We start from the raw sequence: 14,828 nt of genomic DNA on the forward strand, positions 1-14,828 counted from the left end.
GTGTGTGTGTGTGTGTGTGTGTGCATGTGTGTGTGTTGTGTGCATGCATGTGTGTATGTTTGCATTCATATTTATTTACTTGCAACCAAATTAATTTCATTTAATTTCATTTGAACAATAAGGACTGGTGAAACACATAACAAAATAATTAGATAAAACCTTAAAATAAAAATTATTAAGCTTTATTGTTTCTTTTCTTACAAAGCATTCATAAAATCAGTCCTGAACAGTATTATGTATGTCTTTAAAAAGTCTCCTCTTTTCAAATACCCCCAGTAGAAAAGTCTGAGTACAAAGATTACAGGCTACGAAAAGAGAGGATGTGACAAATCAACTGAATTTACATTGTTTATGTCAAATAATAAACAACTACACTTTGATTTTTTTTTTTAATTTGTGAGAGGAATCAACATTTGAAAATGAAAATGTTAAAGATTAGTTTTGTATTGACATTTGACTTTCAATTTAGTTGAATTAGCATGCAATCAATTAATACCACTCATAATACTTTTATGGATAGATTTCCTTTGTTTATGTTATAGTGAACTTATTTATAACTGAGATGCATGTAGTGCATTAGTGGATGACTTTCAATCTAGATGTTAGTTTGTTCATGTTTTAATGGATATAAAAAGCATGCACAAGTCATACCATAGCATTTTCAATTATCATATAAAGTTGTTTTTTTCTTATTCAGAGATGGGTAATTACACTGAGGTTAGTTACTGAGTAGGCTTTATTGCCTAATTATTACTGATAAATGTTACATCTTTCCTCAAACTGAAAAATTGCAAGCATTGATACCCCAAAATACCATTTATAATATGCTGCAAAAATCCTACAAAATCACATGCTCTAAACATTGAACTGAGAAAGGTTTTCTAATCACAATAGTCCATTGATGATTTTGAGCAACAAACTTGCATCTCACAATGTAGATATTCATCCATTGTTTTGTTTGATAATAATGTACCTTGTTAATGTCCAGTCAATAAGATTACAAAATCTGAAGTGACAATAGTGGGTCTGATTAGAAGCCTAGTTAAATTCAAGTTTCAATTATTTTAAACCAGTCTATACACAGGCAATTGTTTTTATCACTGTAGCTACTTTCTTCCAGTTTGTTACATATTTCATATTCTCTATTTCCATAAGTCCTTCATCACCATCACCATCGCCATTATGCTGATGTGAATCTCCGGTCCGTATTTTCATATTTCATTGAAGCCCGTTCGTACTGATCCAGGATTGCACTATTCTCAAGAAGTCTATATGATGGAAACAATGCAACATAACGTAGAGCGTAAACAAACACACAAACACACATACACACTCACCGGACTAAGCATTTCTTACACTGAATGACACAACTTAGGGTAACAGTTTATTTTAATGTCCCAGCATAATACTAACATGAGGGAGTCATGGCTTAAAGGTGACATTCATTAAATGCAATGATAATCTAGACAACCTTATGTTGGCATTATGATGAAACATCCAAATTAAGTGTTACCCAACAAAGACATAAAATAAAATGATTTTACATTAATGCAACTTAAAATTGAAGACAACAGTACAGTCCATGAGTCAGGGGGGTCTCATAGCGATTTTTTGAAGGTCAATGTCCCTAGAGTTGGAAAATGTGTGATAGCAGTGCATCAATGGTAGCTTCCTCTGTGATAAAACTCTTTATTTCATCCCTCCGTCCCATTCGTTTTTCCCATAGGGATTTTACCCCAAAGAACGTCAGTATACAACCAGTTATTGCTCACTTATACTCTTCAGTCATACATCATTGGATCGCTTAGATTCACAGCTATTCATCAGACATATTTTCTGAATGTTTCGGTCAACAGAACTTCGACCTTTGACCTCTAGGGTACATATTAGAATTACCTGTATAAATTGCTTTAAAGAGGAAACATGATATATTTGAAACTTTGTTTGACAAGATGTTCTGAAAGGTCATAAAATTACCATTCAAACTTCGAAAGCACCAGTTACAACTATTGTTAAACAAAATCGCCAATATTGTGCCATCGACATTAGAATGTTGCAAGCTTAGAATTCAATGTAATGGGGAAGCTATGTTTTGGGATTCTAACTTTGGTGATAGAGGAATCAAATTGCACACAACCAGCTAGAGCAGGTTTTTAAAAAGATTTGTAGACACAGTACAGGGCCATCACAGAATTCACTCATTAACCCCACAGAAGCCTTTGTCCAATATGGCCGACAAAAAAAACAATGGGGTCTTACTGGAAAATTTTGCGTGACCATACCTGTATGAAATATATACTGAGCAAAAATATAAACACAACATGCAACAATTTCAATTAATTTACTGAGTTACAGTTCATATAATGAAATCAGTCAATTTAAATTAATTCATTAGGCCCTAATCTATGGATTTCGCATGACTGGGCAGGGGCGCAGTCATGGGTGGGTCTAGGAGGGCATAGGCCCACCCACTGGGGAGCCAGGCCCAACTAATCAGGAATAGTTTCCCCAAAAAAACGTGCTTTATTACAGACAGAAATACTCCTCCGTTTCATCAGCTATGCGAGTGGCTGGTCTCAGACAATCCCGCAGGTGAAGAAGTCGGATGTGGAGGTCCTCGGCTGGCATGGTGACACGTGGTTTGCATTTGTGAGGCCGGTTGGACGTACTGCCAAATTCTCTAAAACAACGTTGGAGGTGGCGTATGGTAGAGAAATAAACATCAATTCTCTGGCAACAGCTCTGGTGGACATTCCTGCAGTCAGCATGCCAATAATACACTCCCTCAAAACTTGAGACATCTGTGGAATTCTGTTGTGTGTCAAAACTGCACATTTTAGTGTGGACTTTTATTGTCCCGAGCACAAGGTGCACCGGTGTAATGATCATGCTGTTTAATCAGCTTCTTGATATGCCACACTTGTCAGCTGAATGGATTATCTTGGCAAAGGAGAAATGCTCACTAACAGGGATGCAAACAAATTTGTGCACAACATTTGAGAGAAATAAGCTTTTTGTGTGTATGGAAAATTTCTGGGATCTTTTATTTCAGCTAATGACACATGGGACCAACACTTTACATTTTGCGTTCATATTTGTGTTCAGTATAATTGTAATATGGCCTAAAATGTCTTAAAATGTTCATAGTGTTTTAGAATACATAACCAAATGAGCAAGGTGGGCCAGATAAGGAATGATTATTCACAGAATTGTGGTAAGAATGTGCCTAAAAAGCTGTCAGAAAGAATCACTGACCTATGAACACAATAGCATCAACAATTGTAATATTTGATCCTTCAACATGGACATAATGTACATGTGAATAATCATGGATGTGAGCTTATTAAAATGATGTAGAATGTTATAGTAGCTGTTTTCATTATAAGGACTATAAACCTGCCCCGTACATTCCATTACAATGTAGTAAAATCCAATGTTGGGCCTGTTGAGGTCAATTATATTACTTGTAGTATTCTAGTAAAAGACCAATCTGCTACAGCCCCAGAGTAAGAATGCATGTTCATTTAGACTAACTACGTGTAATGGTTTGCTGCTCTCAACATCAGGTGAAAACAGATTGACATTTCTATGGAATTTGACATTGTAATGTATGCAGTACATTTCTCGTCCTCTGTTTTATGAAAACAATTAATATGATAACATTGTATATCATTTTAATCTGCTCACATCCATGACATCACATGTACACATCCATTTGACATGTTTGAAGATTAAATATTGCAATTATTCGTCATAACATCTGCAGAAATCAGCGATTCGTAAATCTTTTTTTGTGCACATTCTTATCACAATTCTATACAGTGCCTACGGATAATATTCAGACTGCTTCACTTTTTTCACATTTTGTTACGTACTTACTGTAAAATTGATCAAATAGTTGTTTTCCCTCATCAATCTAAAAAATATCCCAGTATGACAAGGCAAATATAGGTTTTTAGACATTTTTGCTAATTTATTACAGATAAAAAACTGAAAATCACAGTTACGTAAGTATTCAGACCCTTTACTCAGTACTTTGTTGAAGCACCTTTGGCAGCGATTACAGCATCGAGTCTTCTTGGGTATGACGCTACAAGCTTGGCACACCTGTATTTGGGGAGTTTCTCCCATTCTTCTCTGCAGATCCTCTCAAGCTCTGTCAGGTTGGATGGGGAGCGTTGCTGCACAGCTATTTTCAGGTCTCTCCAGAGATGTTCGATTGGGTTCAAGTCCGGGATCTGGTTGGGTCACTCAAGGACATTCAAAGACTTGTCCCGAAGCCACTCTTGCATTGTCTTGGCTGTGTGCTTAGGGTCGTTGTCCTGTTGGAAAGTGAACCTTCACCCCCAGTCTGAGGTTCTGAGTCCCCTGGAGCAGGTTTTCCTCGATCCTGACTAGTCTCCCAGTCCCTGCCGCTGAAAAACATATCCACAGCATGATGCTGCCACCACCATGCTTCACTGTAGGGATGGCGCAAGGTTTACTCCAGATGTTACACTTGGCATTCACGCCAAAAAGTTAAATCTTGGTTTCATCAGTCCAGACAATATTGTTCATCACGGTCTGATAGTCTTTTTGGCAAACTCCAAGCAGGCTGTCATGTGCCTTTTACTGAGGAGTGGCTTCCGTCTGGCCACTCTACCATGAAGGCCTGATTGGTGGAGTGCGGCAGAGATGGTGGTCCTAGAAGGTTCTCCCATTTCCACAGAGGAACTCTAGAGCTCTGTCAGAGTGACCATTAGGTTCTTGGTCACTTCCCTGACCAAGGCCTTCCTCCCCCGATTGCTAGTTTGGCCCAGGCGGCCAGCTCTAGGAAGAGTCTTGGTGGTTCCAAACATATTGCAATTAAGAATGATGGAGGTCACTGTGTTCTTAGGGACCTACAATGATGCAGCCATTTTTCCCCAGAACCCCAGATATGTGCCTCAACACAATCCTTTGACCTCATGGCTTGGTTTTTGCTCTGACATGCACTGCCAACTGTGGGATCTTATATAGACAGGTGTGTGCTTTTCCAAATCCTGTCCGATCAATAGAATTTACCACAGGTGGACTCCAATCAAGTTGTAAAAAACATCTCCAGGATGATCAATGGAAACAAGAACAAGTCTCATAGCAAATGATCTGAATAGTTATTTAAATAAGGTATTTCTGTTTTGTATTTTTTTATACCTTTGCAAACATTTATAAAAAGTAGTTTTCACTTTGTCATTATGGGGTATTTTTTGTAGATTTCTGAGGATTTTATTTGTTTAATACATTTTAGAATAAGGCTGTAACTTAACAAAATGTGGAAAAAGTCAGGTACAGAGACATGTACTGTATCTGGCACACCTGGCAAATGTTGTTGTGTATTCTACATCACTATGAACATTTTAAGATATTTTGGGGTATACTACAATTATATTTCATACAGGTATGGTCATGCAAAATGATTAAATAAACCCAATTGTGTTGTTTGGTGGCCATATTGGTAAAAGGCTTCTGGGCTTAATACATGGATTCTGTGATGGCCCTGTATCTACAAGCCTCTTCCATAATGTTATAGTCCAAAAACATAACTGCCCCATTACATGGAATTCTATGGTTAAGCTTCAAACATTATAATGTCAATGGTACAATATTTGCGATTTCCTTAACAGTAGTTGTAGCTGGTGCATTCGAAGTTGGTTACAGTATATTTTATATAATTTAAAAGGTAACTTCATGACCTTTCAGAACCACTTTTCAAACAAAGTTGAACATGATTCAGGATTTTAATGCACTTCTATCACACATTTTCCGACACTAGGGACAGAGAACTCCAACAAAATCACTATGAGACACATCATCCCAAGTGAGCTGTACAGAACATATTTGGGGGTCTGGCTCATGGACTAGTAGGCTCGAAAAGCCATGTTCAGTATTTCATTCATTCAACAAGTCAAGACAACAGGAGAATACCATGTAAGTGTGACTTCAGTAAACCTTAGTAATGTCTGAAAACATTCCAGGTGACTAACTTGTTTAGAATTAGGACTGTGACTTTAGTATTGGTGTATGTAGTACTATTAATGTGCTTAATTAAAAGTGTGCTAATTAAATATCTGTATGTTAAATAATACAGCTATGATCTGTTTGTGCTATGAGGCTAAAAGAAATACAGGTTAAAGGTGAGATTCATCCTTATTTTCCACAGGTTCAACAGAAGATGACTGGAAAAGTCCATGCTAATAAATAATAAAATGTTGCTCATGATATGACCTCGGTAAGAAGAGGACACATACATGAGCTTCAAATCAACCACGCAAAAAAATAGAAGCCAAATTTCACACAAAAACTCACCATAAACCAAGATGACCGCAAGCAGAGGAACCATCTTGATGACAACAATGAACCATATCAAAAAATCTAACAAACAAAACAAACTAAATCCAGAATAACTTCACAAAAAAGTCAACATCAAAACTACATAAAACTACCATTACTGAGATATTGACTTATATGGTCAAACGATGACCTACACAGAAACATAAAATATGTTTATTGTTGTATAAGTGTGGGGGGGGGGGCTTACCTTGAGATTGCCTTACACCCTAGTCGTGTTGTATTCTGATTCGTGTTTGCTCAAAGAGCCAATGAGGCAGAACCTGAAATGTCACCGCTCTGTCGTTTAATATCAAACTCTTTTTTTGCATAGAGATTATCATATGTACTGTAAATGCATATATTGGCTACATAAAAGCAGAACATTTCAACAGAGTTTTGAACTCTGGAAGTCTTGCATGCATAGAAATTGCTGTGCTGGACATTATAGTTAAAACAAGACTTTTTCAGGTATACAGGTTGAATACAGCAGAGCACACATAGTGCATGCATAGCAAAGGTACTTTATCTTGGAAGTTATTTTGGAAGTCCAAGAAGTGTAAACATTTCATTTATCAAGTCATCAAGGTGCAGATATCTGTACATTCAAATATAATTGAAGAAAACAGATTTGTGCCAAAGGTTTGAACTTTACCACATCAAAAAAAGAACACATTTAACTTTTACTATTAACAAAGTTATTTGTGTTTATATCTTTTGAGTTTACAAAATGTTTTTTTTTTGCACTCAAAATGTATCAATCAATAATCTCTTTAACAGTGGCAGGCACCAATACAAGCCCTTCTGTTGAGAGTCACAACAGATTGATACGACTACAGACTGAATTGATCTATATGTCCTCTATAGAAAAGAGGTGTGTATTTGTCTGATCCATTGCAAATGTCGTGCACTCTATTTGCACATCATAAATCAGTATTTTAATTCAAGATGGATATCTGAAAACCTAACAAGGACACTGGCAATGTTTCTTGGTACTGAGCATGGGTTGGAGCTACATAGATAGATAAAGAAAGCAATATAGAGACAGAGACAAAGAAAGAGAGTGAATGTGTGTGAAAGAGTGAGATAGAGAGTGATAAATAGACAGGGAGGGGAGGAAGATAGTGGGTGAGAGAGAAAGTGAGGGGGCAGGTCTCCCTACCACAGCATAACTCTTTATGAATGATAGCAGAGTTGACAAGAAGTAAGAAGATCAAAGCAAAAAAGGAAGCTACAACCTAAAAAAAAATAAGAAGAATGAGAGAAAGAACAAAAGCAGAGGGGGATTAAAAAATGTTTAAAAAGGAAGAAAATCAATGTCACCCTCCCCCATGACATCTTCTATTAGGATGTCTTCATTGACATGGATTGATTGACCATGATTCATTGGAAATCTATAGATACTGACCGCTGGACTGCCTTCTCGTGACGCGACAGTCGGTGGCTCGTCGTGGGAACCTCTTCCAGGTCGTCATCGAGGTCGCACCCGTTGTCGGCCGCTTCCTGTGAGTAGCTGTGCTTCATCACCAGTATGCTGCGCCGGTTCCCTGTGGCAACGCTGGGCAGCAGCGGCCGTACCGGCTGTGGTGGAAGGTCCGTGAGGAGGGCCTCGCGCGTGCTCAGGTTGCCGCGGCTACCCCGCCCACTGAGTGACAGCTGGGACAGGTGGGCGGAGCCCGGGTTGGAGGCGAAGCCACAGTGGTGGTCATGGACGCAGCGTGAGGATGAGCGGCGGAGAGCGTGGTAGTTCTCGAAGTCCTCCGCCAGGTCGACTAGGTCTGCGGAGGCTGCAGTGGCGTGCGTGGCGCTCCGTAGCGTGCAGAGCTCGTAGTGCGGCGGCTCGAAGACCTCCTGGAACATGGTGGGGTCAAAGTCCTCGCGCCGGAGGATGTACTTCTTCCTGGGCTGTTTGATCTGAACGATGATGGACACAATGAGGAGGATGAGGACGATACAACAGGTGACGCCGATAATGGTGCCGTTGGTGTTGTTCAGGTTGTCCAGGATATTGGCTTTCCTCTTCTCTGTTGGATGAGGGAGACAGATGGGGTGAGAGAGAAGGAGAGAAATAGAGAGATAGGTGGGAGGGAGAGAGACAGTGAGAGAGGAGCAAATAGTGGTGATCAGGAGACATTTGAATGTTTCTCTTTTGGAGAGTGTGTTGTTTTCTGCTTCCATCTTTGTAAATGCAGCCAAGTGGTGAAACACATTGCATTTCTATCGTTTTTCCACTTTTCGGGGCTGCCCCTTTAAGAAATGGCCAACTTACACCCACAAACTTACAATCAATTTAAATAAAATATTATTTGTCACATGATGTAGACTTTACCGTGAAATGCTTGCTTACGAGCCCTTCCCAATGAGGCAGAATTTAAAAATAATAATCCAAATAGCAACACAAAAGGAATAAAATAAAATACACAAGAATGGAGGTTTATATCAGAAGTAGTCGTACAAGGTAGATCTGTACATGAAGGATAAAGGGTAAAGTGACTATGCATCAGGATAGATAATAATAAGAGTAAAATAAAGAACAGAGTAGCAACAGGAAATGATGAGTGTAAAAGTGTGTGTGAGTGTGTGTAATGTATGTTTGAGCATATGTGATTACACAACTGGCGAAAAGATTACTGTAGCTCTGTTGGAATAATTGTTATAGATAACTTTGTCATCTTCTGGAAACAATAGATGCTCTACAGCAGGTGTTCCCAAACAGGGGTACGCACAATGCTGTCGGGGGTACGCCAAATAAAAATGTGATTCACATAAAATATATCTATTTTCTTTTATTACATTTTGTACTTTTTTTCTTCTTCACAATTTCAAACAGTCCATTTATACTTTCCCACGGGGCTATACATTTGGGTGAGGTTTTTTTCTCACCCGAGTAGCCTCTTTTCACTGCCAAAAATAAAATTAAACCATCTAGTGTTCAGCGAAATAACAACACAATGTCAAATACAGGTAGCCTAGTCAAATAATTAACATCTAATCACATTAACCGTTACTTAACGGTCCGTATGTAGCCAAACGTAGCTGCTGCTCATGTTGGTATCTGTACTGATGGTGCAAAAGCCATGACAAGGAGACATAGCGGAGTGGTAACGCGCATGCGAGCAGTTGCTCCCGACGCCACTTGGGTACACTGCAGCATCCACACACTGCAGCATCCACCGAGAGGCTCTTGCTGCTTGTTTGTTAAAGCAAGGCCCTTGAACTCTCGTGTATTTTCTGCACTATGCAATGATATGGGCAGCGACCATGTCACGCTTTTACAACACACAGAAGGGCACTGGTTATCAAGGGGCAAAAGTATTGACTTTGAGAGACGAGCTTAAAGTTTTGATTACTGACCATCATTTTCACTTGTCTGACCGCTTGCATGTGGACGAGTTTCTCACACGACTGGCCTATCTGGGTGATGTTTTTTCTCACCTGAATAGATCTGAATCTAGGATTACAGTACTCTTCGCAACTATAATCAATGTGCGGGACAAAATTGAGGCTATGATTAAGAAGTTGGAGCTCTTCTCTGTTTGCATTAACAAGGACAACACACAGGTCTTTCCACTTAAGCTTACAGACAATGTCAAATGTGATATAACGAAACACCTGAGCTGGGTACGCAATTACTTTCCCTAAATGGATGACACAAACAACTGGATTCGTTATCCCTTTCATGCCCTGCCTCCAGTTCACTTAACGATATCTGAACAAGAGAGTCTCATCGAAATTGCAACAAGGGGTCCTGTGAGAATTTAATTGAATCAGAAGCCACTGCCAGATTTCTGGATTGGGCTGCGCTCACAGTATCCTGTCTTGGCAAATCGCGCTGTTAAGACACTGATGTCCTTTGCAACCATGTACCTATGTGAGAGTGGATTCTCGGCCCTCACTAGCATGAGAACTAAATACAGGCACAGACTGTGTGTGGAAAATGATTTAAATCTGCGTACCGTCAAAGGGACAGTTGTAAATCATGCAGCGCCTTATGTCAAGATCGTATATTTTAGAGAAACAAATTTTAGATAAATGTCTTATATCGTCTGAAAGCTTCCATTCTTGTTAATTTAACTGTAGTGCCCTATTTACAGTAGCTATTACTGCGATTGTTTGAAGAGAGCTCCTAACAACAACACCTTTTTCACCGTGATAGGTTTGATAAATTCACCTCTGAAGGTGAAATGTGTACTTACATTCTGAAATCTTGCTCTTGCTCTGATTTATCATTCAAAGGGTACCAGAGATAACATGAAGTGTCGTTTTGTTAGATAACATCCTTTTTCATATCCCAAAAAGGTCCATATAACATGCACGATCAATTTTGTATTTCCACTCGTTAAATTTGCAAAGAAAGGAATCTGTGAAAATCTCACCCTAAACGTTAGTCAAATCACATTCGTATGTATTCCTCAGAGATCCTGGAACGTAAGAAGACTTCACTATATCATTAGGGATGTAGTATATCCTATAGGACACCATATTTGGTCAGAGAGCGATGCCTTCATGGCACGCCGATGATACGGGCGGTCATCATTTGAACGACTATCTTTGTCAAATAAGCACCAATCGGGGTCAAACAAAGCTAGCTAGATAGCCAATGAGCAATGTATATGTCGTAAAATGTAGCTACTAACCTTGTACGACAGCATGCCTTTTCATATTGGACAGAAATGAAAATATTCAGAGTTATGAAGTTATGAAAACGGGTTGTTTTGCAAATGTTGAACTTATAATATGGCTACGAATACTTGGAAAGCGAAATCAAAGTCCAAGTATACAGATTTGATGATATTCTTGCAGAAAAATGTAATATGAATGCGAATGTCTCCTTCACAATTTGCCTAAATGTATTTGGGGACTTCACACTAAAAGTCTTGTAGTTCACTCATTCTTCAAGTTATCCGTCTGAAACTTTTCACATACACTGCTGCCATCTTGTTGACACTATCGGAATTACAACCAGAGTGACGGCTAGAACTGGGACTTTTCTCTTGCCCTTCAAAGATGGTGGTAGTTCTTTTCTTTGTATTTTCTTCTACCAGATCTATTGTGTTATATTCTCCTACATTCAATTCACATTTCCACAAACTTCAAAGTGTTTACTTTCCAATCGTATCAAGAATATGCACATCCTTGCTTCAGGGCCTGAGCTACAGGCAGTTAGATTTGGGTTTGTCATTTAGGCGAAAATTGAAAAAAAGGGGACTATCTCTAACAAGTATCAACAAGGCCCTGGTTTTGTCGCACCTGGACTACTGTTCAGTCATGTGGTCAGTGCCACAGAGAGGGACTTAGGAAAATTACAATTGGCTCAGAACAGGGCAGCATGGCTGGCCCTTAAATGTACACGGAGAGCTAACATTAATAATATGCATCGCAATCTATCAACTCTCTCTTACACATACACATTATAAGACACACACACTCTACACACACGTACACATGGGTTTTGTATTGTAGATATGTGGTAGTAGAGTATTGGACTGAGGGAACACACTTAATCTGTTGTGAAAAATGTTATGAAATGTAATGTAATGTAATATTTTAAATCATTGAGCGGCGCAGTGGTCTAAGGCACTGCATTGCAGTGCTTGAGGAGTCCCCACATGCCAGGGTTCAATCACAGGCAGTTTCACAGCCAGCACACAATTGGCCCAGTGTCATCCGGGTTAGGGGAGGGCTTGGCTGGTTGGGATGTCCTTGTCCCATAGCACTCTAGTGACTCCTTGTGGCAGGCCGGGCACCTGCAATCTGACGATTGTAAGCTCACCAATTGTACTGTGCTTCCTCCGACACATTGGTGCGGCTGGGTTCCGGGTTAAGCGAGCAGTGCGGTTTGGCAGGGTTGTGCTTTGGAGGATGCATGGCTCTGAATCTTCGCCTCTCCCAAGTCCGTACTGGAGTTGCAGCAATGGGACAAGACTGTAACTACCAATTAAATATCACAAAATTGGGGAGAAAAAGTTTAAATAAATATATATACACTATCGGTCAAAAGTTTTAGAACACCTACTCATTGAAGGGTTTTTCTATATTTTTATTATTTTCTACATTGTAGAATAATAGTGAAGACATCAAAACTATGAAATAACATACATGGAATCATGGCGTATCGCTGCAGAATGCTGTGGTAGCCATGCTGGTTAAGTGTGCCTTGAATTCTAAATAAATCACAGACAATGTCACCAGCAAAGCACCCCCACACCATAACACCTCCTCCTCCATGCTTTACGGTGAGAAATACACATGCGGAGATCATCCGTTCACCCACACCATGTCTCTCCAATTTGGACTCCAGACCAAAGGACACATTTGCACTGGTCTAATGTCCATTGCTCGTGTTTCTTGGCCCAAGCAAGTCTCTTCTTCTTACTGGTGTTCTTTAGTAGTGGTTTCTTTGCAGCAATTCGACCATGAAGGCCTGATTCACACAGGCTCCTGTGAACAGTTGATGTTGAGATGTGTCTGTTACTTGAACTCTGTGAAGCATTTATTTGGGCTGCAATTTCTGAGGCTGGTAACTCTAATGAACTTATCCTCAGAGGTAACTCTGGGTCTTCCTTTTCTGTGGCGGTCCTCATGAGTGTCAGTTTCATCATAGCGCTTGATGGTTTTTGCGACTGCACTTTCAAAGTTATTTTCCATATTGACTGACCTTCATGTCTTAAAGTAATGATGGACTGTCATTTCTCTTTGCTTATTTGAGCTGTTCTTGCCATAACATGGACTTGGTATTTTACCAAATAGGGCTATCTTCTGTATACCACCCCTACCTTGTCACAACACAACTGATTGGCTCAAACGCATTAAGAAGGAAATAAATTCCATAAATTAACATTCAACAAGGCACACCTGTTAATTGAAATGCATTCCAGGTGACCATCTCATGAAGCTGGTTGAGAGAATGCCAAGAGCGTGCAAAGCGGTCAAGGCAAAGGGTGAAGAATCTCAAATATACAATATATTTTGATTTGTTTAACACTTTTTTGGTTACTATATGATTCCATATGTGTTATTTAATAGTTTTGATGTCTTCACTATTATTCTACAATGTAGAAAATAGTAAAAATAAAGAAAAACCCTTGAATGAGTAGGTGTTCAAAAACTTTTGACCTGTAGTGTATATTTAAAATTGTGCACTGAACAAAAAATAAACGCAACATGTAAAGTGTTGATCCTATGTTTCATGAGCTGAAATAAAAGATCCCAGAAATGTTCTATACACACAAAAAGCTTATTTCTCTAAAATGTTGTGCACAAATGTAGTTACATCCCTGTTAGTGAGCATTTCTCCTTTGCCACGATAATCCATCCACCTGACAGTTGTGGTATATCATGATCATTGTTCAGGTTCACCTTGTGCTGGGTACAATAAAAGGCCACTCGAAAATGTGCAGTTTTGTCACACAACACATTGGTAAAAATGTCTCAAGTTTGGAGGGAGCGTGCAATTGGCATGCTGATTGCAGGAATCTCCACCAGAGCTGTTGCTAGAGAACTGAATGTTAATTTCTCTACCATAAGCTGCTTCCCAACGTTGTTTTAGAGAATTTGGCAGTACGTCCAACCGGCCTCACAACCGCAGACCATGTATATGGCGTTGTGTGGGGCAAGCGGTTTGCTGATGTCAACGTTGTGAACAGAGTGCCCCATGCTGGCGGTGGCGTTATGGTATGGGCAGGCATAAGCTACGGTCAAAGAACACAATTGTATTTTATCAATTGGCCATTTGAATGCACAAAAATACCGTAACGAGATCCTGAGGCCCATTGTGAGGCCCATTTTTTTTAAAGGTATCTGTAACTAACCGATGCATATCTGTCTCCCAGTCATGTGAAATCCATATCAGCTGGCAGCTTCATTAAATAGTACCCGTCTCAACGTCAACAATGAAGAGGCGACTCCGGGACGCTGGCCTTCTAGTTGCAAAGAAAAAGCCATATCTCAGACTGGCCAATAAAAAGAAAAGATTAAGATGGGCAAAAGAACACAGACACTGGACAGAGGAACTCTGCCTAGAAGGCCAGCATCCCGGAGTCGCCTCTTCACTGTTGACGTTGAGACTGGTGTTTTGCGGGTACTATTTAATGAAGCTGCCAGTTGAGGACTTGTGAGGTGTCTGTTTCTCAAACTAGACACTCTAATGTACTTGTCCTCTTGTTCAGTTGTGCACAGGGGCCTTCCACTCCTCTTTCTATTCTGGTTAGAGCCAGTTTGCGCTGTTCTGTGAAGGGAGTAGGTCATAAAGTTGTACGAGATTCTTGGAAATTTCTCGCATGGAATAGCCGTCATTTCTCAGAACAAGAATAGGCTGACGAGTTTCAGAAGAAAGTTCTTTGTTTCTGACCATTTTGAGCTTGTAATCGAACCCACAAATGCTGATGCTCCAGATACTCAACTAGTCTAAAGAATGACAGTTTTATTGCTTTTTTAATCAGAACTACAGTTTTCAGCTGTGCTAACATAATTGCAAAAGGGTT

General features: G+C 39.6%; 1 protein-coding gene across 4 annotated transcripts in view; it reads right to left on the minus strand.

Annotated features, from left to right (window-relative positions):
• Positions 1-14,828, minus strand: part of neto1l (neuropilin (NRP) and tolloid (TLL)-like 1, like) — a 184,120-nt gene that overhangs the window by 1,953 nt on the left and 167,339 nt on the right. The window contains exons 9-12 of one of the 4 annotated variants that reach the window (XM_036935147.1): positions 7,754-8,369; positions 6,557-6,629; positions 6,325-6,358; positions 167-1,268 (exon numbers count right to left, since the gene is read on the minus strand). In XM_036935147.1, coding sequence (XP_036791042.1) covers positions 6,569-6,629; positions 7,754-8,369 — 677 coding nt within the window. In that variant the 3' untranslated portion in view covers positions 167-1,268; positions 6,325-6,358; positions 6,557-6,568. Of the gene's footprint in view, positions 1-166; positions 1,269-6,324; positions 6,359-6,556; positions 6,630-7,753; positions 8,370-14,828 lie in introns of those variants that run through there. The other 3 variants (XM_036935145.1, XM_036935146.1, XM_036935149.1) reach the window with 3 other exon arrangements.

This window comes from Oncorhynchus mykiss, chromosome 11 (assembly GCF_013265735.2).
Source record: "Oncorhynchus mykiss isolate Arlee chromosome 11, USDA_OmykA_1.1, whole genome shotgun sequence".
In the NCBI taxonomy this organism is placed as follows: Eukaryota; Metazoa; Chordata; class Actinopteri; order Salmoniformes; family Salmonidae; genus Oncorhynchus; species Oncorhynchus mykiss.